The sequence below is a fragment of the Alligator mississippiensis genome, chromosome 1, assembly GCF_030867095.1.
Source record: "Alligator mississippiensis isolate rAllMis1 chromosome 1, rAllMis1, whole genome shotgun sequence".
In the NCBI taxonomy this organism is placed as follows: Eukaryota; Metazoa; Chordata; order Crocodylia; family Alligatoridae; genus Alligator; species Alligator mississippiensis.
The window spans coordinates 430413509-430439757 of NC_081824.1; the positions used below are offsets into that span (position 1 = coordinate 430413509).

Below are 26249 nucleotides of genomic sequence, written 5' to 3' on the forward strand. Positions count from 1 at the left end.
ATTTACCGTGCTGCTTGGGCAGATTTTACAGCCTATGCTTATCTCTGTGCTGCTGTGGCTAGACCCTACTGAACCTATTCTTCAGCTGTGCTATAACAAATTCTACCTATTGAAGATCTAAATGTAGAGACTGTGACTGCAGTGTAAACACATACTGAGTCATAAAGGTATGATCCTTTACTCCAGGACCTGTCTTAGGAGCTAGGTTTGAACTACCATTCTGATTTCATTGTGATGGCTTCAGCATGTTGCATGCCACCTGATTTGTATTACACTCACTACCACCTTTAGTTCAGACCAAATTATTAAGACCCAGTCTAACATTTCCACATCCCTGACCTATTGTACTATGTATTTTACACCAGTAGTTGTTAACATCCCATCTTGGATGTGCAGTTCATATCCTTGTTATGTTTATGACACCTTTTGGTTGTTTTCATGACATCTTACTCCAGAGTGCTGAGCAAAAGTGACCAAAAGGAGACAATGGAAAACATAAGTAACAATCACCAATACAAAGAAACAAATCAGCAATGAATGGGTCATTTTCTCAATGGCTCTAAGCAGTTAATACCATGCACCCTAGTATCTGAGCATATTCACTATGGCATCTGAGTGTCTGGAAGAACAGAGTATTTAGGCAGAAGAGAGGAGACGACGAGGAAAAGCAGCATTCAGAAGTGGAAAAGGACCAAGGTTTCTGAGAAAGGCTTTCACATGACAAAGAAAGTCAGAAAAACGAGGGCGTTTCCACTACATGAGTTATGCAGTTGTAGAAAGCAATGCTGTGTTTGGTGTGTGCGGCGCTCTGGGCTGCAACTTACATGATTATTAAAAATTAGCATCAGTCTGAGCAATGCAGCACAGTGCTTTGAGTGCTGCACTTGAATTTCAGCATCCCAAAGATGCCACATGATGTGTGACTAGCACAAAGTGTTCCACCCAAAATACACAAAGCACCCTGTACGCTGATAGTGAGCAACAGCAGGACTAAATGGGTTAAGTTATATAAGCCCTTTTAGGGAGGGGTGGAGGAACGAACTCTATTGGTGTTGCTGTTGCAGCTCAGGTTGATTTAGAATGGATGACAGTGGCCTGGCGCAGGCCCACGACTGAGGAAAGCTGCTTATCCTTCTCTGGGTTGCCATGGAGATGAGCAGGAGGCAGCAGCAGCAGCAGCGAGGCTGTCAGTGAGGGAAATCAGTATCAGGCATCTGTGGGGTCTGCAGGAGGGAAAGGAGGCAGGATCAGGGACACGGTCGGCAGCAGACATGGACTTGCATTGCGATTGTGCGGAGACTCCAGCAGTCGAGCAGCCGTCCGGGAAGATTAACAAAACGGCTTTCAAATTATTTAAAAGGAGAAAATCTGGGGGCACCATCCCCAGCATATTTGGGGTGAAAAACAAAGGTGGGGATGGGAAAGACTCGAGTAAAACAGGGATGGTGCGGAGCAAGACTCATGATGGATTAGCTGATGCTGTGCTAGAAAGCAGCAAGAAAGAGGAATCGAGCAGTGGTGGTGGTGGCAGTGATCAGCAGAACAAGGATATAAACACTAGGGCTGTAGCCAGCCTGAACGTTTCAGCAAACAGCTCGGTGGCGAAGTCGCACAGTTTCTTCTCTCTGTTGAAAAAGAATGGGAAATCGGAAAATGGCAAAGGAGAGAACGCAGATCAGAGGGCTGGCAGCAGACAAAAGAAAGGGCTGAAAGGGATCTTCAGCAGTATGCGATGGCATAAAAAGGACAAAAATGGCAAGGAAGAAAGGGGGGAAACATCAGAAATTCAATCCAGCCTCATTATGCCTGGTTCTTTGACGGCCAGCTTGGAATGCATCAAAGAGGAGACACCAAAACCTTTGTCTGAAACTCAAAACACCACAGAAGAAATTAACATTGAATTGTCTTGTGAGAAATGTGGCAGCGATGTGCACACTACAGCAGATGAGCCTGGAGTCAGAGATGGGGAGTTGCAGAACAACAGAAACATACCAGGAGAGGATCCTGCTAGTGCTGGAAACCGAGGCGAGGAGAACAACCCTGAGGTACCGGATCCGGGTGCAGGAGAGGTTGGGACTGCGAAGGATGCAGCCATAACAGGTGACATTCCAATAAAGACTATTCCCCTTGTTGAACCCGAATGTGATAGCGGTCAAGAGACGGCAGCAGCCCCTGACCCTTCCTCTATTGATCCACCCTCAGAGCAATCGATTGATCGTATTTGTTTGATGTTTGCTGACGTGACTTCATTGAAAAGCTTTGACTCTCTTACAGGCTGTGGAGATATTATTGCGGACCAGGAGGATGAAGTGGGCAGCAGCAGTGGAGGCTGTGACAAGAACGCCCCGGGGGCCAGCAAGCCAGGCACCTCCAAAAAGAACCCAAATGTTGTGGCCTACCAAGGAGGAGGAGAGGAGATGGCAAGTCCAGACCAAGTGGATGACACCTACCTTCAGGAGTTCTGGGATATGCTGTCACAAACAGAAGAGCAAGTCCAAGACATCCCTGGTGGGGGAGGGATAAAAAAGCCTGACATCTCAAGGGAGAGCAAGTGTGTTGAGGGGGCCCAGAATGGTTCAATGGTTAAACGCATTGGTCTCAACCAGATTCCAATTCATCTCAACCACAAAGAGGATCAAAAGAACAGGGAAAAGGAGCAGCAAGAGTGCATCCCAAACAGTGATGAGGGCTATTGGGATTCTACAACTCCTGGTCCTGAGGAAGACAGCACCAGTAGTGTCCAGAAAGAGAGCATACCGAGGGACAGCTACAGTGGCGATGCCCTCTACGATCTCTATGCCGACCCAGATGAAAATGTAGCAGGGGTGCCTTCTGATGAAGAGGTTACTTGTGTGTCGCGCTCTAAACCAGTGTCACCCATAACAACCATGTGCCCACTTAAAACACCTGCAGGTTCTGTCAAGGACTCTAAGATACCTATCAGCATTAAACATCTTTCATCGCTTCCTGCCAGCCATGCAACAGATGCAAGTAACAGCCATCATGCTGCACACCATCATCCGGCCAAAAGTGAGATACCCAGAACAAAAATACCTGTTTCTAAAGTACTTGTACGTCGGGTCAGTAACAGGGGCTTAGCAGGGACAATGATCAAAGCCACGACATTCCAGGACAGTGCCAGAAAGTAGCTGAATAGGAACTAGAGGCAAAGATGGATGGTGGGTTAGAAGCAGGGAAGTTTTCACTGAGGTCACCAACAAAATGTTTTGCAACACCTAAAGAAAGGCTGTCACAAGGACCCCTTCGGTGTGCCATGAGAGCCTGCACTTCCACACTTCTCCTGGAGATAGTATATCTATAAATACAACAATTCAAATTATTTTGAAGCACTTTTTTTTTTTTACATTTCTATCCTTTTTTGGGAAGTAGCTTTTACAAGCCTTTGCAAAAGCAGGACTTGGATTATGAACCTAAAAGGGCATTTCTCCGGTTGCAAATTAGTGCCATGAGTTATTCAAGGGGACAGATTACAGAAAGAGAGGAACAAGAAGAGTTCTCCAATACACTTAGCTTTTACTGATTTCTTTTGGCCTAAACTGGAAAAAAGAAAAAAATGTTTCTTCTACAATATATGGAAAAATGCCAAGCAAAACACAGACAGACAACCCAACGGGTATTTTCCTGATGTTCAAACAGCAGCACTGATCAGCAGCAGACTTGACTTACTTGCATCTAGTAAGCTAACTCATGAGTTAGGTGGATTTCTATAACTGGAAGAAATATTTTTGTTTTTTTGTTTCTCTGTTTGTTTTGGCTCTGCTATCATGTAAATGGATAACAGATGCATCTGGCATAGGGTCAGATGTTTACTTCAATATTTGTCCGATGCATAAAATCAGGTTCAGGGAATCATTTTACTAAATGCCAATATATACACAACTTTCACATTTATACAATAAATTACTCTTTATGTGTAGATATATGCATATTTTAACAGTTTTACTCAATCCTACAGATTTTTTATAACAAAACATCTGTCTGTATTATCTAGAGTTTAAGAAAAAGTTAGTTTTTATAGCTAGATAATTTTACAATTCTGAAATGATGGAACTTCCTTTAAGTACCTTGAAGTAGAACAAAACTCTGTTTTATATTGCCTCTTGCATCCCCAGATAAACAAGTCTATTGTGCTGGTTTTATTAGAGTGACACATTCATTGTGCCAGAGCCAAGGTTCTGACAACATTGCAAGTGCAAACCTCTATTTTCAGGGGTTTGGACAAATTTGCTCTGGGCTGAAACCCTGCAGAGAACGAATCCTGGAAAGAAACATTTTTTAAAAATACATTATATTTAAAAATGTGTGAAGTTAATTTTGGCTATTTAAAGAAAAAATTGGATTTATTATTCATTCTTAATAACTTCAATGCTTAAGAGAGAAGAGGAGTGTGGTAAGCTATTGCTCTGCGAAATAGTCTAATCAACTTTGGTCCTGTGAAAAATATATTAATGGCCAAGCTGCTTCTTTAAAAGTGGCTACTATATATGGGCATTGACAACTTTTCAAAGAAATTGCAGAAGGATGCTATGATGTGCCTACAGATATATTTTCATGGTAAACTGAAACAACTCCAAAGGACAGCAGAGTCTAATGGGTAAATACTGTGGATTTACAGAATACTCTAAAATATGTATTTAACCAACAGACCACAATTAATACCAAGTTGCTGTTTCAGTGTATCTGAAAAATAATATATGTTTTTAAAAAGTTTTAACTATTTGTATTATGCAGAGAAGCCTAAATTTAAATAAGGGAATCTAATGGGTCTGACCTTATATGACAGTTTGCTTTATCCTCTTTAGATTTGAAAAAATAAAATAAAAATACAAAATATAACTTTAAAGAATATTAAGGTTGTAAGATGAACTGTAAAAACCAAGAAAATACAATATTTAAGGGCCCAGTTCTTCCTCCCTTTATATTGGTGCATCCTTAATATCACTGCAGAGGGTGTTGAGTATGTGGATAGGAGGGTAGGATTGGGAGCTAGCTCTGAAAATAACTCATTGCTTAATAATGACTTACATCATCCTAGTGGTGAAGTCGAGGAAGAAGTGCCAGCTTTTCTATTCCATTCCTGGCTTTATCAGTTTATGTCAGAACCTTAATATACTCAAAGAAGTTTATTTTATATGTAATGGTTTTGTAATGTGCATGGTTGTATACATGCCTACTCATGCATACCTATTGTACATATATGCATGTATAGTCATACATACCTATGCTTATACCATACATGCATACAAATGAACATGCATATCCATGTATAAACACACTGTGCAGACACTGAGGAAACATAGAGCAAATCTATCTCAAAACATGTTGGCAAGAACAAGGAAGGGATTTGCATTTGACCTGATTCTGCTTGTATTTTTGTAGCAACTAAAGCTGCAGTATTCTCTAAAGGATGGATGTATAGAATATGGAATTTGAATCCTAGCCTCCTAGCCATAAAGCTTGCAGTCATGTTTTTTTCTCATCTGACTTTAAGGATTATGTTCTTTGCATAATGATTAAACAGCAAATTCAAACTTGCCCGTTTTGTTTAAGGACAAATTGTACAGAAAGAATTGTACAGGGAATTGAAAGTTGAGGTGGAGAGAGGATGTTGTGAGCTTGTGACACTGTAAAGTAGGAAGAGTCAATTACAGGTGGTAGAGTTGTGCATCATTTTAAAACACTAGTAAAATAACTTATCATCTATATACAGAACTTGTTTTAAAAAGTAATATACATTTAATTTACACTGTGGCATGTATGTATCAAGAAAAAAATAGAAAATAGAATATTTTTAGATTAGTTCCCTCACACTGATGTCTAACAAGAACCACCATTAAAATCTGTTGCCTTTCCTTCATTTTTTCTCTCTTTCATTTTGCCACCCTGCTTTTACTCCTGTTGCTGCATGCTGACTGGCAAAAAGTCAATATAAAAAGCAAGCCTCTTGCAAGGAGGGGACAGGTACCTGCCTACTCCATTTTACATGGACTTGGTACTAGTCACTTTCTCCAGCTTTATATTTTGTACCTTATGTAAGTAAGATTTACAGATCTCTTGGTGGTTCACTTAACTGCTTGCAATGTATATATTTAAAAGACAATCATATCCTTAGAGGAAGAATGGTAAAATAACATGTGGTAGGGTGTCAGTGTTTTTTTATCAGAACAACATGCTTGACATTAGATTCACGATTCAGGATAATGATTGTGTGGGAGCAAAGAAATTAAAACACTGTTTAACACTTAAATTAACTTTTATTCACAAAAATCAGTCTTTAAGCCAATTATGTTTTATTTTAAAATAATATGTAATTTAATACTTACCAGGCCTTTTTATTATAGTAGAAATATATTTGTATGTTATAACTTCACATATTGCCTAAAACAAAGCACTAAAAAGGAATTCAAAAAGCTTTTTTTAAACATGTACTTAATTCCCTTAAGTAACCTGTAAAGGTCTCTGATATGCTTAATGATTGAACAATTGATGACATGTTGGATTTAAGAGGTTGAAGCATAAAGAGTTAATAGTCCTGGAGGCATTCTTCGGCAATTTGCATTTTATTTTTTATATTATTTTGTTTAAGCATACATTTTCTATGACCTTGGTGGGTATCAAGGTAGAAATGATCTTCCAGGTCCCAAAGACACCATTCTTCAACGATGTCCTTGTCTTTCTTTCTTAAAGAACACATGATTTGTTTATAATTGTGCTTGGGTTGACACTGTATAGCTATCAGCCTGTCACACATAAAGAGTTTTATAGATCAGGTCTTGGCATTTAGTATTTATAATTGCACTTTCAGGTCACTACTGGTAATTTTTATATGTTCCTAGGATATTTCTATATATTATGTAACATTTTATAGTTGCCTATATGGTATCTTCAGTGGTATATAATTTTTATGTTTCAGTTCTAAATATCAGCACAAAAGATTTCCTTTTAGGAGCATGAAATGCTGTCCTTGTGGACTTATTTTGTCACAATAGAAGTAAAGTTCGCTGTACTATAGGTGTGGTTTGCAACCCAGGCAAAATGGTTTATTTTTCTCCAGTAGTACAAATGCATTACTAATTTTCACAGTAAAGGAATCAAACGTGTGCAACAGATTTCAGAGGAAACTGCACACCTACATACAAGGAAAATCCATGTTCATTGGTATTTCATCACTCACCATCATCTTCCTCATCCACTGTGAACATACTTGCCACAATTTAGGATAGTAGAGGACTGCAGACTGCATTTGAAAAATTGTGTGTGTAAATTTATCTGATGAAAATTCATTCACAGATTATTTTTTAATGAATCATACTAAATTATTTATCAAAGCTAAGATAATATTGTACCAAAGTCTTCAAAATGTCTGATACAGATGGTATTTTTTAGGAAAATGCTAAAAGTGTGGATGAGCCAAATTAACAAGCTTTGCTTAGCAAAGCAAAACCTTGTTGGTTTTAAAATTTATGGTACTGAGTGAGCTTGCTGATCAAAGGAAACAACTGATTTTGCTACATAGCCTCACTCTGAAGCTTTTTTGCCTGCTGTAATAGACTGTTTTGAAAAGGCTTTTCATTGTGATAATGGTATGGAGGAAATAGTTCACAACAACAATAGCCACTTAAAAGGCAGATGGTTACCTAAGAGCAGATAATGTAGGGCTTTAAGCAAAGTGGCTTGGGAACACATTTTCCTAGCTTTTGATATAAAACGTTCTTGGAAAAATACGGTGTATCTTTGCAGACATTACATGTGAGAATTCCTGCGATTTTTCTTTTATTTATTCAGAGCCCATTTGCTCAGGCAGAATTGTACACTTGGCTTTTCCAAAATTCATTTTTAGACTATCTTAGACAGCTTCTGATACCCTTATTCACACTGAACTAAATTTCCATTGGGGCATCTTATTATCTAATATGCTGTTTACTATGATTAAGGTTTTCAGAATCCATCTTGTTTGTCCTGAGGGGACTTGATTATGATTTGTTTTACATATGATTCCATGTCCTTTTAGGCTACCTTTAATCTTTTTTTGGTCTCCTTCCCCTCAGTTTTTCATCTGAAATATTTAGCATTGTTTTGGTGTCTGCTACTTGATTAAAAAATGGAAGTGTTTTTATATTATGGTCAGAAGAATACAGGAGGGAAGTAATTATATCAGCTACCATATTTTCTCATGTATAACCTGCACCTTTCCCCCGAAACCAGATGGTGAAAGTTGGGGAATGCATTACATGCCAGAAAAATGGCTTGCCACAGGTCTGGAAATTTGGCAGTGGGGGAGTGGTTGCGGCATTAGTTGTAGTGGCTCTGGGAGCCATGGCAATTGCACTGACACTGCTCCCCCCATCACCAGATTACTGGACCCATGGGGAGTTGCCCAATTGGATGACATGGCCCTGCACACTGGATCAAGCAGGCGCATAGGGTTGATCTGCCGCTGGACTTGGCATGCAGCCCTGGACCCAGCACATCACCTCAGACCTGGGGCATGGGATTGGACCTATTACGTAGCCCCAGACCCAGTGTGTCAGATTGGGCACATGCATGGGATCAGGCTACAGCTAGATCTGGAGTGCCCTCTGATCTGGAATGCGGGGTCAGACCCGGTGTGTGGCCCCAGACCCAGCATGTGGGGTAAGGCTGCAGCAGGACCTAGTATGCAGTCCCAGATCTGGCAACTGAGGTCCTTATCCTTACTCCAAGGTAAGATTTTTTTTCTTCAATCTGTCTATAAAAATAGGGTGTGTATTATATTCTGGGGCATGCTATATGTGAGAAAATATGGTGTATCATAGTAGCCCCAATCCCACAAGTAAAGGCCCACTTCCATGAAATTCTTCCTGTCCTGGAGTAGTTTCCCACTGTGGAGAGTGAATGCCATTATCTTGGACCTCAACTCTCTCTCCCTTCTGCTCTTGATCTCTGCCATATTGCTGCAGCTGTGAGAAGTGGAGGCATTGAGCTGGCACTCCCTAATACAAGAGAGGAGCTGCTGGCAACACATTCTCCATGAGGGGTCATCAGCTTTGCTCTTCTCATTGGTTTGAAATAAATGTATTAACCTCCAGATGGTGCTGCAAGGCTCATTGTTTTATGAAGGGTGTGTGTGTGTGTGTGTGTGTGTGTGTGTGTGAGTGAGAGAGAGAGAGAGAGAGAGAGAGAGAGAGAGAGAGATGCTGTTTTATGTAGAGTGAAATGTTTACCCTCATTTATCCTTGCCAGACAATCTTAAGTAAGATATGTTGTTTGCTCTCCTTGTGGAGGAGGTTGGTATCATTCCTCAAAATGGTCTATGCATGATGAAGCTTGCTTTTGAATTGTCTCTCTGATTAGTGCCCCAGTTTGTCCTTGTAAATTTAAATAAATAAAGCCAAGTTTCCTGTAGGAAAAAATGACACACCATTCACAGGCAGGAGTCTGTGCCCTGTTTGTAGTCTGTTTAGAAGGAACAGAAAGGAGGAGAATATGGCTTAGTCTCTGATGTCACAGGCACTGCATACTCAAATTAGAGCTAACCCAGCTGAGGCCCCAGAGCTGATAAATTGACATTTGCAGACACTTTCTGAAAACCTGCTTCTAAGGCTCAGTTCTGCTCTGGCAAATCTTCCATTGACATGAGTGGGAGAAGGATTGGATATTTGGAACTGTATCTAGTCATAAGTGTCCGCTAAATGTGTGCTCCCTTTCTATTTCAAAGTGAGTATTTTAGTGTTGTCCAGGTAGCTATGCAGTTTTTTATTTGGTGGCAATATTTCCCTCAATCTAAATGCAAATCATGTGCTTCCACTGTTTTTTCATTTTAACAAGCAGCCACTCTAGGGCTTGACCCTGGTGCTCACTGTGCTCAAATTGCAGCTAACACAATCATTGCTGTACTTAATTTAGCTTGTGATGGCAGAAATGGGACTGGATTCTTTCAAGCGTAGTAAATCCTTTGTGCTGCCTATTGTGCCATTCCTTTCACTTTGTGATTTGCTAACCAGTATATTTTCCTTTTCATCCTAACTGCAGTTTAAAAAAAATGTTTTTAGCAGGAATGAGTTTTTGGTTTTGGACTGTAAGGACCCAAACACATATTTTTAATTACTTTGGACTGTGATACATTAAAATGATCACCATGTCAAAATCAAACAATTTCAGTTAGGTGGTAATTTTTTATGTAGGCTCATCATGGTATTTGAATATATGTTGCACATAAAAGAAAACTGGTTACATCTGCTTTGAATTATACCTTATCCTAGGCCAGGGGTGGGCAATTATTTCAGCTGGAGGGCCACTTAATGAGTTTCAGTGAGCTGTTGAGGGCCCCAAGGGTAGCCCCACCCCTTGACAGGAGCCCTACTCCCTGGTCGCCATCTTGGAACCAGAAGTCCTGCCCCTAACCCCTGACTTTTGCCACTGGAAGTCCCTCCCCTTGTCCCTGGAAGTACTCCTTTTGGGAAGGGGGTTTGCCATCTTGGAACCAGAAAAAAAACCAAATTATATACAAAAATCAAACATCTAAAATAACATATTTTAATTTTATTTCAAAAACTATTTTTGTCCTGATTTGTGTGTGTTTGCATATGTATATAGAGGCAATTGCATAATAACTCAACATGAAGTCTCACTCTTGTATATTGGGGTGGGGTGGAGGAGTGTGGAAGTATGGGTGGGTGGGCATGGGGTTTGTGGGGGGTGAGGGTGTATGTGTGGAGGGTGTATGTGGGGTGTGGGGGAGGTTGTGGGTGGGTGTGTGGATGTGTGCATGGGGTTTGTGGGGGGATCAGGAGTGTGGGTAGGTGTGTGTGGGGGGTATGGGGTTTGTGGGGGACTGTGGGTGTGTGTATGTGGGATGTAGGGGAGGGAGTGGGGGTGTGTTGATTGGGGTGGAGGTGTGGGTGGGTATTGGGGGCTTGTGGGGGTGTGCTTGTGGGGATGTGTGGATGTGTGTGTGTGGGTGGGTTTGGGGCTTGTGGGGACTGTGTGTGTGTGGGGGGGGTTATGGGGTGTGTGGAGGGGGAGGGCAGGTGGGGTGTGTGTGTGGGGTGGTGTGTGCATGGGGGTGTGGGTGCATGTGTATGGTGGGATGTGTGTGTGGGGCTCTCCCTGACAAGCATGTCCCCCCATTGCACACAACCTTGCCCCCAGTGGCAGCAACAGGTTAAGCCCCCCCAGTGGTGTGCGGTTCCAGTGAGTCCCAGGACTGCATGTTGTCAGGCTACTGGCTCCACTGCACAGGGCTCACATGCCTGAGCCCTGCATGATGAAGTCAGCAGTGCAGGTCATGAGGTTCGGCTGGGGTGGCAGGGAGAGGGGCAGAGCTGGCCCAGCTCTATAGCGTGGAGCTCCCTGCCATTCTCTATGACCTGCATGTAGCAGTGGGCAGGGCCAGGCTGCTGACTCCATTGTGTGGGGCTCCCCTGAGAGGCTTGGGATGAGAACCCAGGAACTGCGCATGAGCCCCACACAATGGATCCAGGACCCCTGCTGGCCTGGGATCCATGCTTCTGCCACCTCACCCTGGGTCCCTGCTGGCCCTGGCCCTGGCCCAGGCCCTGGCCCTGGCTCCAGCCCCAGGGCACCAGCATCAGCCCTCATTCCCGCTCACTGCCACTGCAACTCCCACCTGCCCACTGCCACTTCTGCCACCACTGCCATTCCTCCTTGCTACCAGTGCCACCACCACCTTCCTCCACTGCTGCTGCCACCACTTCCCCCCACTGCCACTTCCACCACCACTCCCACTCCCAACCACCACCTCCACTTCCCCTGCCTGCCACTCACCTTTGGTGCCTCCCTTTTCCTGCCACTGCCCTGTTCTGTTCACTCCCCGTACAAAGGCATGGAGTTGGTGGGGATGAGGCAGCAATAATGGCAGCCTGTCTCCTCCTTGCAGAGAAAAGGAGAACTGCATGAGAAATACAGTGCTCTCCAAATACCGATTGAGGGCCAAGATCTGACTCACCATATTTGCACTGCAACTAGCATGAACATGTTCAATTGAACTATGAGACAAATCCTTGCTGATAGGGATAAAGCCATTGAAGCCAATGTTAACAATAATATGTTTTAGCGGTCTAATAAGGGGAATGGAACTGCTCATATATGTAGGGTAAGCAGGATGTGACATCATCATTTTAAATATATCTTTCACCACTGATCTACTAACTATCCACTCCCATTCAGACATTCTGCTTTTCCACCCTCATTTTAGCCAAGGGTATAGAAACAATGGGTTATTCCAGGGGTGCTGGTTGTAGGTTTGTTGGTCAAAGGACATGGGCAGACCAGGTACTTTGGGTAAATCTGATATGTTGTATTAGACCACCTAAAATAGTCATTCCAGTGATTCCAGCAGGGTGTTCTGCTTAACACTGTGTGGAACAATATGGCCTAAGTGGCAGTGAAGTGAAGTGAACAGTCCTTGTCTAGCTTGCACAATAATTTTGATTTGATGTACAAGTGACCTAGTCCAGTACAGAAAACTGGCACTGCAGTCAAAATGGGTTTAGGACATATTTCCCTGGGACAGTTACTTTGCTCAAAGCATGTTGTACCATCTGGGGTGTCCTGCTTCCTAAACCAGAAACCATATCTGTGGCATTATGGTGAGCTAATTGGCTTGGGGCTAGGCTAACTGGGTTTGTCACCTAGCAGTGCTGATTTGCTTGCTGAAATCACTGCAGCAATGCAATTACATTGTGCTTGGTTTACAAAACAGTTTGGCCAGAGAAGCACAGTGTGCTGGAGGATCCTGCTTTGGAGCCCAGTAAGGTTGCTATGTAGATATGGCCTTGCTCTGTTTTTCAAGATAAGCAATGAGGTTAGACTGTCAGCTATACCAGTGTAAAGTCAGAATAACTCCAGTGCTTTGGACCAAACTATAATAGCCTTGCTTACACTGAATAATAGGGCTGTGCAAAGCTTCAGTCCCTGATTCAATTTGGTGGAGATTCGCCCTGATTTGGTGGCCAAATCTCTCAATCCGAATCAAATCAGAGGACCCTTTAATCTCTCTGAATCGAATTGGAACCCTCCGAATAGATTTAGAGAGATTCGGAAAGATTCAGAGATTTGGACATAGAGACAGCTTTAAATGTTTTTTCTACATACCTCTAGGTAACAGGGGCTCATGAATGCTGCAATGCTGGGGAACATGGAGCATGCCACAGAAGTGCGGTGGGCTCCCCAGTGTGCTTGACAGCAGACTCAGAAGTGGACCAGAAGTACTTCTAGTCCACTTCCAGGTCCTCTGGGGAATGCGCTGGGGGGCCCCCCCATTCCTCCCCGGCTTGGCAACTGGTGCCTCCTGGGCCTGGGGTGGGGCACCTGGGGTCCCCCTGTGGCTGATCGCCGAGCCAGGGAGGCAGGGAAGGGTTCCCTAGTGTGCTCCCTGGCAGACCTGGAAGTGGACCGGAAATACTTCCAGTCCACTTCCAGGTTCACTGCCAAACATGTGGAGGCCCCCCTTCCTCCCCCCCCGGTGGGATGCTCCATGCACCCCAGCATTGCAGTGATCATGAGTCGTGCCTGCTACCTCAGGATATGTAGAAAAAACTTTTAAAGCTGTGTCTAAGTCCAAATCGCTGATTCTCTGAATCGGCATCAAATCTTCAGATTTGGATTCGGCCAAATCAAATCAGGGACAGTGATCCAAATCAACAAATAGAATCACTGTCCCTGATTCGGGCTGAATCTAAATCTGAATCAAATAGGGTCCACTTTGCACACTCCTACTGAGTAACACCTTACTCCAGAAGTAATCTCACTGAAGTCAGTAGAACTGTTTGTGGAGTAGGTAGGATGCTACTTAGCATGAGTAAACATATCAGAAGCTGACCTCATTTGGATTTACACAAGTGTATCTGTCAGCCTGGTCTTGCTCAAAAGCTCTGCAGTCTTTCCATTATGGAGTGTGACAGGTCACCTTTGTTGGCACAGGACACATCAAAAATAAATGAAATGCCAGGAAAAACTAGCATTTATCATAACAATAAAAAGGGGAATCAACAGGTTGGTGGGAAGAAGAATAGTTCTAATCAGCCTACAGTAATAGAAAATGATGTTAATCTTTTATCACAGACAAACTACATTTAAGTAACATGGTGTATATGAGAAACAAGTACGAAGAGTGTTCAGCACTAAACAGATACTCACTGGTTTCTTGACATGAGAAGCCAATTCACATCGTGCACCCTTCGTGCTTGCACTCTGAGCACAGAATTGACCCCAAAAATGGGTCCTTCCATAAGGAAAGGAGCAAATTTGTCTTGATATAAAACACTGGGGTTTTTTTAATTAAACCTCTTATAGCTGACAGATCCTTTTTAATTGCAGGCTTTCCCTGTAATATTTGTGTTGACTCATCTACAGTAAAATAGCGTATGATCTGTTCAAGATGAGAAGCAAGAAGAAAAAAACCTCCATGGCATTCACTCTCCACAGTGGGAATGCCATGCTTCCTTTAACTGATCAGTTTGCTAAGAATCTCATAATCCCACACTCACCAACATCTTGTAAGCAGGAAAAGTAAAAGGTAGAAGGTTTCTAGGTGGTTTTCTTATAACGGACTGTTATACACACAACACTCCTTTCCACCGATTAACATCTAGAAAAATGTGTCCCCTAAAGTGGTTGCATGTTAAAACCTTGCTTAAAATCTAACAAATAGCAATAGGTGTTTTTCTTCTTTGGCACACTTTAATGGGATATACTAATTAATGTTTCTATTTTTATCCTGTAAATATTTATTTTGATACGTTGCATATTTCTTGACACTGACTTGGTGTTGGTTTTTGTATCATTGTGAATGTTGGCAGTTTGGGAGTCACCTTCTGGAGGAATGTAAGGAATTCAAACTGCACTTATTTTTTTTTCATTCAAACACCTTAAAGTGAAAAATATACACAGTATTATATTATGTGCTATGATTACTCCAATCAATAAAGTCAGTTGTCACTTTCAATAATCAATGCTAAGGTTATTTTTGTTGTTTCAGTGATCCTTAATAAGGGCCTATTCAATGCATCAAAAATACTGTACTTTTAAAAACAAGATGAGAAGGAATGATTTATCCAAATAACTTAAAAGCACACATTTCTGTTAAGTTTATTTTAATTTTTAGTGTTCAAGTGTCTTTATCTGTGTTACAGATGCACCTTAGCTTGATGAAACTGAATTGTTTTTTTTTTTAATGCAAGTTAACTTTTGGCAGTTTTGTTTGTTGTCTTCTCTCTCCCCCCTTAGACAATGAAAATAAACTAATTTATTTCAAGTCAGTCTTGCTTCTTGGCTCTCCTGTCCCAGCATCAGCCTACAACATTTGAGTTGCAGATCTCATCTACATGATATACCGCTGGTATCTTTAAAAATAATTTAAAGATTCCTATATTAATCACAGATTCCTTCTCCCAAACTTAAATTCTGGATATGTCTAGTATTAGTTTAAAATGACACCTTGTCTTCATTTCCTATAGCTACATGCTGGCAAAGATCTGTATATGCCTTAAGGCTTAAAAATGAAACCATTCAGATCAATTTAGTTTTGTGTATGCAGTGGCCAAAACTACTGAATGTCTTTGTTTGGCTGGGGCAGTCTTAGTTTTAAAAAAACCCAGTTCTGATGGCATTTTAAAAGTCTTGAGCCTAGGCAAGCATATGCCACTTTGCTCTGGTACCAGGTAGCACCATAAGATGTGTTGTGTCCATCCAGGTGTGATATAACTTTCCTAGAACAAGGTAGCTGGCTTAGTGCAGTACTGCTAAATGGCAGAGCCTATTGGTGCCTGAGGAGTGCTGCACTGAACTACCATTTCCAGTCTGAGTAGGCTCCCCAGCTGCAGGTCATATAGCTCCCTGAGTGTGGCACAGTGCATGTGCAATTACTAGCACTGTACTGAGCTAGCAATGTCGCAGTTAGGGTTCCATAGTAGCTTTACTGACAGTGATATTTTAGTGCTCATATTTACTTTCTTTACTGAGCTAATTAGCACTGCCTTTACAGGGGTTAACCAAACACTGAATTTGTTCATCTTTTGAAATATTGACCTGAATACAATAAGTACCTGAATAAACCCTCTTTCCTGAAGCTTTCATTAAATGTATGCACAGAGCAAAGAATAATCAGAAACAAATACACTCCATCAGAACTAACAGGTGCAAACATATTTTTAATTCCCACAAGAAGCTTCTTCCTGCACAAGAAGCATGCCAAGTGTGGCCTACAAAAACTCATTGTTGAAAGCAGTGAGCACGTTAAGAGAACACAATGTAACTTGATGAGGGTGCCCTGGTGAGGGTGCAGCTTCCATACCCAATAATAAGGCCTGAAAAAGGGAAATGTCCAGCTATGTATCCTATTTATAAAGTGAATATCATGTTAATGCCCAGGATTCAGATCCATTCCCCACCCTCTTTGCTCCTTTCCTTTTGTGTTATTCATTAAAAGATACAAAGGTGAGTACCTGAGACTTACCCCTGCTCAGTGCAGATGACTGACTGGGGTTATGTTTCCTGAATATGTGCATACCTTCTACTCTGTTTTGCATCAGTGTATGGCAGAAACCTCTGCAGAAACCTCAACAGAACGAGACCTCGGATCTTCTGTGGATATAGAAATTCATACTTTTATCAAAACTAGCAGAAAACAGCCAGGGCTGTGAACAAAGAAATAGGAAAGACGTCTCAATAAAACCAGGAGGCCTGGATTTCCAGTTAATTCTGTTGTAAAAAGGCTGAGATGTTATCACTAAGCTAATAGATCCCTCTTCCCCGTTAAAATAATTTTAACCAGGGGTGCTCAGCCTTTGGCTTACAGGCCAAATGTGGCCTGTGGAGCCATGGGCATCCAGCCTGCAGGGCTTCCTACAGATCAGGAGATTCAGTGGTAGAGGAGTGGTGGCAATAAATACGAATACCTTCCCCCTCTGTTGAATTCCCAAACCCCAACCACTGCACAGCAGGTTGGGGCCAGTTCATACCCCCTCCCCCAACTCCTGCGGCTGGATGAGGGCAGGTCACATCCCGCCTTGTGGGCTGAATTCGAATGGGCCATACCTCCTTTCCTCCGCGGGGCTGGGTAGGAGCCATCCAACCCCCTCCCTCCCCCAACATGAGGCTGAGTCAAGTTCTCTCACCCCTGTGGGGCCAAGGTAGGGCTGGGCCATGCCCCCTCCCTGCCCCCCGCAGGGCCAAGTTGGAGCTAGGATGCTCCCTATCCCCCTCCAAGCAGCTGGATTGGGCCCTGCTGCAACCTCCCCAGGCTGGATTGGGACCATCAGCTGGATCTGGTCTGTGGACAGCCTGGCACTGCCCATCTGGCCCACTGGCCAAAAAGGTTGAGCAGCACTGATTTAAACAATTTCCAAACCAATGTATTCCTAAGATCTTGATGTACAGGCAGTCCTCGCACTTATGGCAGGTTACGTTCTTGGAAAAGGTGCTGTAAGTTGAAACGATGTAAGTCGAATCTGATTTTCCCATAGAAACAATGTTATAATACGGGGTTACACTCCTTGTCAAGGGCCTGATGCCCAACTTTTTATAGAAATAACCATAAATATCATATTTAAATCAACTATTTAATTAACTCTAAATGATATACACTGTACAGTACAAAGCTTTCTAAAGTGTACTGTATATAAATTGATTAAACAGGGCAATACAGTAACTAATCACATAAAATTTTATTTAAAAAGAAGGTTAAGGAACACCTTCATCAGGGTCATGGAATTCAGAAGGGCTTCTTTGGGCAGATTTTGGGGAGACTTAGGGCCATTTGATGGCTTTTTGAGAAACTGATCCAGGGATGTTTGTTTTGCTGCCCTCTTTTTCTCACTGTAAATTTCCCTGTACTGCCGTAAGTGCGAGGATCCAGCACCGTAAGTAATAACATGGGTGTAGGACTGCCTGTATCATATAACTGGAAAATGGAACCCATGGCATTTGCAGTTGTGGAAGATGTCCTGGATGCCTGCGTACTGCCCTTTCTCAAGCAGTAGAAGCTGATTGCTCCATCCATTCAGCTAATTTGGCAGGTAATCAATAGAAAGGAGCATTTTGGCCCCTATTAAATGGAAAGGGATGTTGACAAAACTGACAGGCCGAAAAATTGATCATGGGTACCAGTCTGGTTTTAAAGTCTCCTCCTTGAGTCAGTCTGTCATTCCATTTCATTCTTTCCCCTTCTCTGCTCCCTCTTCTTTCTCCTCCCCCTTTTCCCTACCTCAAACTGACCATTCACTAATAGGAAAAATACAGAACAAAACAACAATTTACTGAGGCTCACAGTAAGCAAATCCTACCTTTCCCCTCTTCTCTGTTCAAGGACAGTGCCTCACTAGAATTGCTGTGACATTTCTGGAAGAGGCTCACTGCATCTGTGATTTGGAGTGAAAGGACAGTGGAGGGGATATTGTACACATCCTCCAGCTGTTGATATCCATATGGTGCTTGAAGAACAAGAACTGCAAAACCTGCTCCATCCCTAAAGCCATATTTGCTCTGTCCCACAAAGACCATCTGCATCTAGCTTAACTATTCAGCTGCATAAAGGGAGCAGGATTTCTCTCATTCTGATAGATGCAATGCCTTTGTTATTTATGGGTGTAACTTTTCCAGCTCAGGAAACAACTGCGTTTTAAAAGAAAAACATGACAGTGGAGACCTAACAATAATATTTTAAATAAAATGAGACATGGATCAGGGGGAAAAGGGTAACTTTTGTGATGCAAGTCTCCACAACTGTTCCATATGTAGTATTACTCCACACAGAACTACTACATGCAAATCTGTGTGAGGCAGAATAGTGGTGATCAATTGGCATACAGGTAGAAAATATGATCCAGTGGACTAAGAAGAACCTTGCCCAGGAGAACCTTTCCATCACCAGTCCAACTGTGAAATATGAAACATCTTAACAAGAAAGAAGCAAAATTCAGGCACCTTTGAGGTAAATAGACTGCTCCAACTTTTATCATAGCTTAATTTGCATAAAACGAACTCGTCCACCCAGGAGAACTTATACCATCCTCCAGCTCTCCTGTGCAATACGATGTTTCATTTCTACCTGGGACAAAGTTTACAATCTTAGCATTCTCCTTTGCCTGAGGAAGGGCTCATGAGCCCCAAAACTTTCAAATAAAGAATTTTTTTTATAACTATCTAATTGGTCTAATAAAAGACATCACCTCTACCACACCTACAGGCTAGCAAATGGTTCTTGTTGATCACATGCTTATACACCTAACTCTCTGCGGACTTTGTCTGGGGAACCTAGGCACCTTAGTCACAGCTCTAGATTTCTGTCTAAGAGCCAAACATTTAAAGGTGGATGTTGCTAGCTGAGCACTGTATCATCTAAGTACTTCTTTGGAACTGATTTCATTCCTGTTATGGACTTTTCCATGCCTGAGTTCTCCAACTGCACAGTGGGTTAATCATACTCCCTACCTCACGGGAGTCCTTGGGGACAATACACTAAAGTTTGAGAGGTGCTTCAATACTAGGGGAGTAGTGACCATGTAAGTACTGGGGATAGATACAGGTGAGTATATAGCACTGGAAAAGGCTGGGAATTTTACAAGCCATGGAAAGTGGGTATCTATCTATCTATCTATCTATCTATCTATCTATCTATCTATCTATCTATCTATCTATCTATCTATCTATCTATCTATCTACGTAATCCAGTGGAAAACAACTTTAATTTTACCTTTAAAAACTAGAAAAAAAATCTGCTCAAGAAAGCCCAGTATATGTTGTCTCTTCTGTTACATGCTGTAGCAGTTCTGTGGAGAAAATGGTGCTGAACTCTGCACATGGAGTTAATTCTTAGAAATTCATGGGGCAATACGTAGGAAAAAATGTGTGTCTTAAGTATGCATGCACCCTAATAAGAACTGTATTATAGATTTAATGTACCATTTGCTATGTCAATTGCCATACATCTGAAAACACAAACATGTAGTTACTCAAAAATTAATTTAAAAATATGTTTTAGTAAATAAAAGCAAAGGAAACTCTTTTTAGCCATACTGTAAATTTTGATTGTGCCCACACTGCATAAAAGACACAGGATAAAATGGACATTTTAAAAATAAAATAAATTCCTTTGTTGAAATATTTATTGAGAGCATCATAACAGAGAAGAGAAAAAAAAATTAAATGGCCAGTTGAGATGCTTACTTAAAGGAAAGTACGGACATCTAGGAATTCAATTGATACTGGTAAGTTAGAATGGGAATATGTTGTATCTAAATCTATCTTTTCCCTGGGCTCTCAGCCTTCCCATTGCAGTATTAATAGATTTTGTTTACTGACACATAACAGACCTTACAAAAATGTAGCATTTGTACCGGAAAAAAAAACAACCTTGCAATCCATTGGCATGTGTATCTGTAGTTCTTTTTTTCCTGATAAACAAATTAAGCATTTGATCCTTCCAATTAGACCATATCTAATCATTATTTCCCCACATTTGGGCTCTGATTATGCAGTCACTGCTTGTAAACAGCTTGCACTGAGATCAGTGAAAACTGCTCAGATGCATAAAGAGGGGCCTGAATCCTTGAGGCAACTACCTATTGCAGCTTTCTCAAAAACTTTAGACATGTGGTTGTTTAATTACCAGGTTAAGTTAAATATGCATATGTTCTTATATGGTCTGCTAGGTTTTGCCTCAGAAATCCATGTGCTTTAAGACAAAAAACAGGACCAGAATACATGGCTGAGTTAAATTATCTGTACTGGATATTAACTCCCCCTCAAGATACAACACATTTTCAGACTGACTTAAGGTAAATGACTATATAGGAAAACAAAGCAGACAACAGAGTGCATCTATAAAGGCAAATGTCAGCCCCTAGCTCAGCGACAACTGGGATTTCAAATTGGATAATGAAACTGTACATTTCTGCATCAGTTCAGGCAAATACATTGCACTATTTATAGTACAGTTCTTTACTACACTTCTGTTAGAATAGGCTTCATCTGAGAATCTACATGACTAACCAAAAGCAAAGGCCTTTTGTATTTTTTTTCTATTAGGTAAAGGCCAGTGTGAAGAAAGTGTTCATAGGGCTGAATTACAGAGCTTATCAGTCACAAGAAAACCAACTATTTATGCAGGGCAGGGGACTCTGTGTGGCGCTGCCTGGCCTGGCCTGGCCCAGCCTGGGCGCAGGGAGTGGCTGTCACTGAGCTGCAGCCCCAGCCAAGGCAGCTGCACTGTGGGGTTGGCCTGGGCTAGGCCACAGGGGCAGGGCTCTTCCCAGTGCACACGGGCAGCGGCTGGCGGGGCAGCAGGCTACTTGGGCTGGCTTGGATGCACCCACGGCCCCAGAACCTGGCAGCTGCCCGCCACAGGGGCTTATTGTGGCCACATGAGCCCTGGCAGTGACTCTGAGCAGGCTGGAGTAGTCTGCTGCCCAGTCAGCTGCTACCTGTGCATGCTAGGCCAGGCTGCTGTCATTGACTGGGCTTGGCTTCCCTGCCACTGAGCCACAGCCACTGGGAAGGGCCCCACGGCTGGAGCCCAACCTGGGCTGGCCCACCATGTAGCTGCCTCGGCTGGGGCTGAGCAGGGCTGGCCTGGGTCGGTGGGTCAGGGACCTTCCCAGTAGCTGCGGCTCAGTGACAGCCGCTCCCCACACCCAGGCTGGGCTGGGCTGAGCAGCGCTGCGCAGAGCCCCCCTCCCAACCCCGTGGTGTTGTGGGGAGGGGGGAGGGGTGGGAAGAAACCCCCTCCAGCACTGCACAGAGCCCCCCTCTCTGCCCAGTGGCAGTGGGGAGGGGGTGGAGGTGGGCTGCTCCACTCCAGCTGCAGCCCCCCAGTTGGGGGGGAATTAAGTCCTTCCTTGGCCTCCTTGCCTTAATGGAGTCATGCCGGGATGGTTGCAGTCCCTGTTGTGGGACAGGGAAGGGAGAGGGAGAATAAACCCCCTCTATGCTCATGCTCCCTGGGGCACCCTGATGGAGGGTGCTGCTCCTCCCACTCCCCTCACTGCTCCAGCAGTGGGGGCATGGCCACATGCCGTCCTGGCATGGCCCTATTAAGGCAAAGGGGGCAAGGAGGGGGTTAATTCCTCCTTCCTTCCCTTCTGCTCCTGGGGACCACAGCTGGGGTCTGCCAGCCCCAGCTGTCACCTCTGCCACTTGTCCACAGACTGGCAGATCCCAGCTGTGGTGGAGGGGGAAGGGGAAGGAGGGAAGAATTAATAACCTCCCTTCCCACTTTGCCTTAATAGCGCCATGCCAGGACATGTCTGGCTATGCCCTGCCCCTGCTTGGGCTAGAGAGCAGAGGGGTGGGGCCAGCCCTGCTCTCTGGAGCAGATAGCACAGCCCAGCCCAGGGCTACAGAGCATGCTGGGATGCTGGAGGATTCTGGTTTAACTTAAACCAGGAAGAGATCTGGAACAGAAGTTCCATAAACCAGTTGGACCCAAATCAGTTACGTCTGATATTACATTTAACCAGGTTTAGCTTAAACCAGTTTCAGCCATTTTGGAACTGGTTTATGTGCACTGAACTTATATTCAGTTAGAGGTTTAAACCAGTTTCCAATCAGTTAAACCAGTTTATGTGTAACTTCTGTCCATAGCCCAAAACTCCTATTAATAGGTTATCATCCAAAGGTGCTCTCTTTCCCTCTCATCTCTCTAGTGAAGTCCTTTGGGCTGCTGGGTTCATGTTCATGTGTAGGCCAATGACCTTTGCAAGGTTATTATTTTAGACTCTACTATGCATACTTGGTGCATCTACATGTACAAGTAGGTGCAGCTACTTGGTTCATTAATGTGCTGTAGTTACTGTGCATTAAGTTTAGTACTTAGATAACTACATACTAAATCAATGCTCAGTAACTGGTGCTACTGTGCATGTGTTTTTACAGATGCTAACTATGCAGTAGCCTAATACTACTGTGCAGTAGCAAATTATCACGGGTTTTGCCCAGCACTCTACTACGCAGTGTTATTAAGCTACTGTGCAGTTAGCATCTTGTATAAATGCACCCACTGAGTCGCAAGAAAATGAAAGCCAATCTTTTCTCTCATCCTCTGTTAGGCCTTACACTCTCCAGAGGAGGCAGGTTTATAAGGTAGTCATGATCCTTTCATCTTGCTCTGTCAGTTGAAAACACCTAGTTTCTCCCAAGAGAGATGACTTTCTCACAAATGTGTGTCTCTTCCTGCTTTCCAGATGGTAGCAGGCTTCTGAACAAGCTTCCTAATCTTTCTGTTTCCTTTGGGCTTTCTTTTCAATATTATCCTGTCACATATGTTGTTTTTCCAAGCGGATGAGGTCCAGTGGACATGTCACATAATACTTCTTCAAGATTTCACCAACCTACAGTTAGTTATGTCTTTTTTCAGATCTTCCAACTGAATAAATTCTCCTGGGCAGCAAGTAACACTAATGCTTTGGAATTATGTACTGTGTTCCCTGTACAGCCTCCACTCCAGCTGCAGAGCAAAAGTAAGGATCACTGTGCTTTGGTCTGCGGACTGTATGTTTTCTTATTTTGATTCACATCATTCTCCTAATGGCAGTGATTCCCCAGGGTTCCTATTCTCTTTATTATGGTGTCTAAGAATGACCTCAACAGAGAAGAAGCAGAATAGTTAAAGAACAGGGTTGGGATTCAGGAAACATAGGTTCTACTGTTCAGGGCTTTGCTACAGGCATCTGATGTGGTCCTCATAAAGCTTATATAATAGACTATATCTAAATTGCACAGTAGTGTGTCCTGGCTGGGACATGTCTGAGCACATCTCATGATCCACTCTGGCTCACAGGCTCCAAACCTGGAGAAAAAGTACAAAGCTGCTCTGGAGTTGTCCCCAGTGCCTGCCTTCAAGCTCTACATGCTGCCATATGAAGATGCAGCCTCACAGACAGATTTCTGGGTGTGCAAGTGGGAGTGGGTGGTCAGGTGATGCTTGGGAATATCCCAGTTGGGACATGCTGCCATCATGGTGTGCACATGACTCATCACTGGGTGCATTTACACATGCAATTAATGTGAAGCAATAAAATCTGCAGCTTACTGCTCCAGAGTTTATTGCTCCTGGGCACAGTTTGAATGTGCGCTCAGGACCACAGTGTTGATCTGGGTCAGAGCAACCCTGGCTGGGAGTGGACATGGTGGTCAGCCTGCCAGCCTGGGACTGTTACCTTTAGATCAGTGTGGTGTGAGGGAGCTGGCCCCATGCCCCAGCCAATGGAGGCAGCTTCTACATGTGTATTGTTGTGGAGTAAAAAACTTCACAGCAGGATAGTACAGTAAAATCTACACTATCTGGCATTTAACTAACTGGAAATTCCATTAACCAGCTGGCCAGATGTGGAGGGTGGGGGGTGCAGGAGATAGCTCGCACACGACAGCGGCGGTCACCACCCACTACCCTGCATTGCTGCTGCTCCGTGTGTAACTGCCGCCACACCCCCTTCCCCTCCATGCCCCCCTCTCCCCCACCCCCGGCTCTGTTATCTGAAAACCCCTGCCAGGGGTTTTTAGATAACTGGAATTTTTACATAATATTTTACATAATATTTTAGCTTACTCCAACCTAATAGGGGCACATGTGTAGACATACAACATTTACTGCAGAGCTAATTAGTCAACTTCACAGTAAACATCTAGTAAACATCTCGTGTAGATGCACCCACTTTGCACAGTTGTCCTCCCTCTGTAAAATGAGGATCAGAGCACCTCCCTGCTCAGGGGTTTTTTCTGAGGCTAAGTGTATTAATGTTGTATCCAAGGTTTGTGAAGGGATTTGATTTGAGTGCATTTGTTTGTGATGTTCTGCAGTAGCCTGATGCTTATGCAGGGCTGTGCACTCCTAGCAGTAGATCTCAAATTACTTTCTCTTTTAACTATATATAATTTCTGCTGTGTTCGCAGATCTCTGACTCACAGCAGCCTCTCTAATTTTATATTTAATTTACTGAGGAAAAACACAGCTAGGAAGCTGTCTCTGGTTTCTACTGATGTTCTACTTCTTCCTTCAAACACAACTTTCCAGCTAGGCTGGCTGCTGGATCCTTCATTACTTCACTCATGCCACTGAAAAGCAGTTGTTTCTGGGCTCTTATATGGCAGCTGTTGAATGTCACCAAGTAGTCACACAGGTTAGCTTTGGAAAAGGAAAACACAGGAACTGTATTACGGATTAGACTCTAGTACTCTCTCCCAAACGGTAGGCACAGGTACAAGTTATTTCAGAGAAAGGTATACACAACTTGTACTGGATAATTATGGAGCCCCTATCTGTTGTGTATTTTTCTTCACTTCATAAAGTTACATATCACTTTTATTATCTTATTCCTATGGATGAAATTATTTTCATTCATATACATATTCTTTTTGTGACTCAAATTAGGTCCCATGTTTCAATATATTTTGGCAGTGCAGTCCATGGTTTAATTATATTTTGTTAAAAATTATCATGACTTGAAATTGCAGATAAAGTTTTAGAGATAGAATGTAGGTAGCTGATAGGGCTGTGCAAAGCTTCAGTCCCTGATTTGATTCAGCAGAGATTCAGCCTGATGCAGTGGCTGAATCTCCAAATCTGAATTGAATCAGAAGACCCTTTAATCTCTCTAAGTCAAATCAGAACCCTCCGAATCGATTTGGAGAGATTCGGAAAGATTCGGCGATTCAGACACAGAGACAGCTTTAAATGTTTTTTCTACATACCTCTAGGTAGCAGGTGGCTCGTGAATGCTGCAATGCTGGGGCGCATGGAGTGTCCCACAGGAGCGCAGGGGGGTTCCCAGTGCACTTGACAGCAGACCCGGAAGTGGACCAGAAGCACTTCCGGTCCACTTCTGGGTCTGCCAGGGAGCACGCAGGGGGCCCCCGCCTGTATCCCACCGGCTTGGCAACTGGTGTCTCCTGAGTCTGGGATGCCCCCGTAGCTGATTGCTGAGCTGGGGGGATGTGGAGGGGGGGGCCCTGGCACGCTCCCTGATGGACCTGGAAGTGGATCGAAACTACTTCCGGTCCACTTCTGGGTTCGTCACCAAGCACGTGGAGAGCCCCCACCATGCTCCTGTGGGACGTTCCATGTGCCCCAGCATCACAGCATTCACAAGCCATGCTGGTACCTTGAGGTATGTAGAAAAAACATTTAAAGCTGTGTCTGTGTCCAAATCGCTGATTCTCTGAATCAGCATCGAATCTTCAGATTCAGATTCGGCCAAATTGAATCGGGGCAGTGATCTGAATCAACTAATTGA

At 43.2% G+C, this 26249-nt stretch overlaps 1 protein-coding gene across 1 annotated transcript; it reads left to right on the forward strand.

Annotated features, from left to right (window-relative positions):
* The first annotated feature begins 1201 nt into the window (after positions 1-1201).
* Positions 1202-6790, forward strand: AMER2 (APC membrane recruitment protein 2). The gene is made up of 2 exons (XM_059720405.1): positions 1202-2100; positions 2275-6790. Exons 1-2 carry the CDS (start codon positions 1272-1274, stop codon positions 3147-3149), a joined length of 1704 nt encoding a protein of 567 aa, XP_059576388.1. The 5' UTR covers positions 1202-1271; the 3' UTR covers positions 3150-6790.
* Positions 6791-26249: the final 19459 nt, after the last annotated feature.

Bases quoted from the DNA above. Each gene is read 5' to 3' on its own strand.
- AMER2 (XM_059720405.1), top strand. From the start codon at position 1,272: ATGGACTTGCATTGCGATTGTGCGGAGACTCCAGCAGTCGAGCAGCCG. The intron at 2,101-2,274 runs GTGACATTCCAA...ACTCTCTTACAG, and splicing joins GAAGGATGCAGCCATAACAG to GCTGTGGAGATATTATTGCG.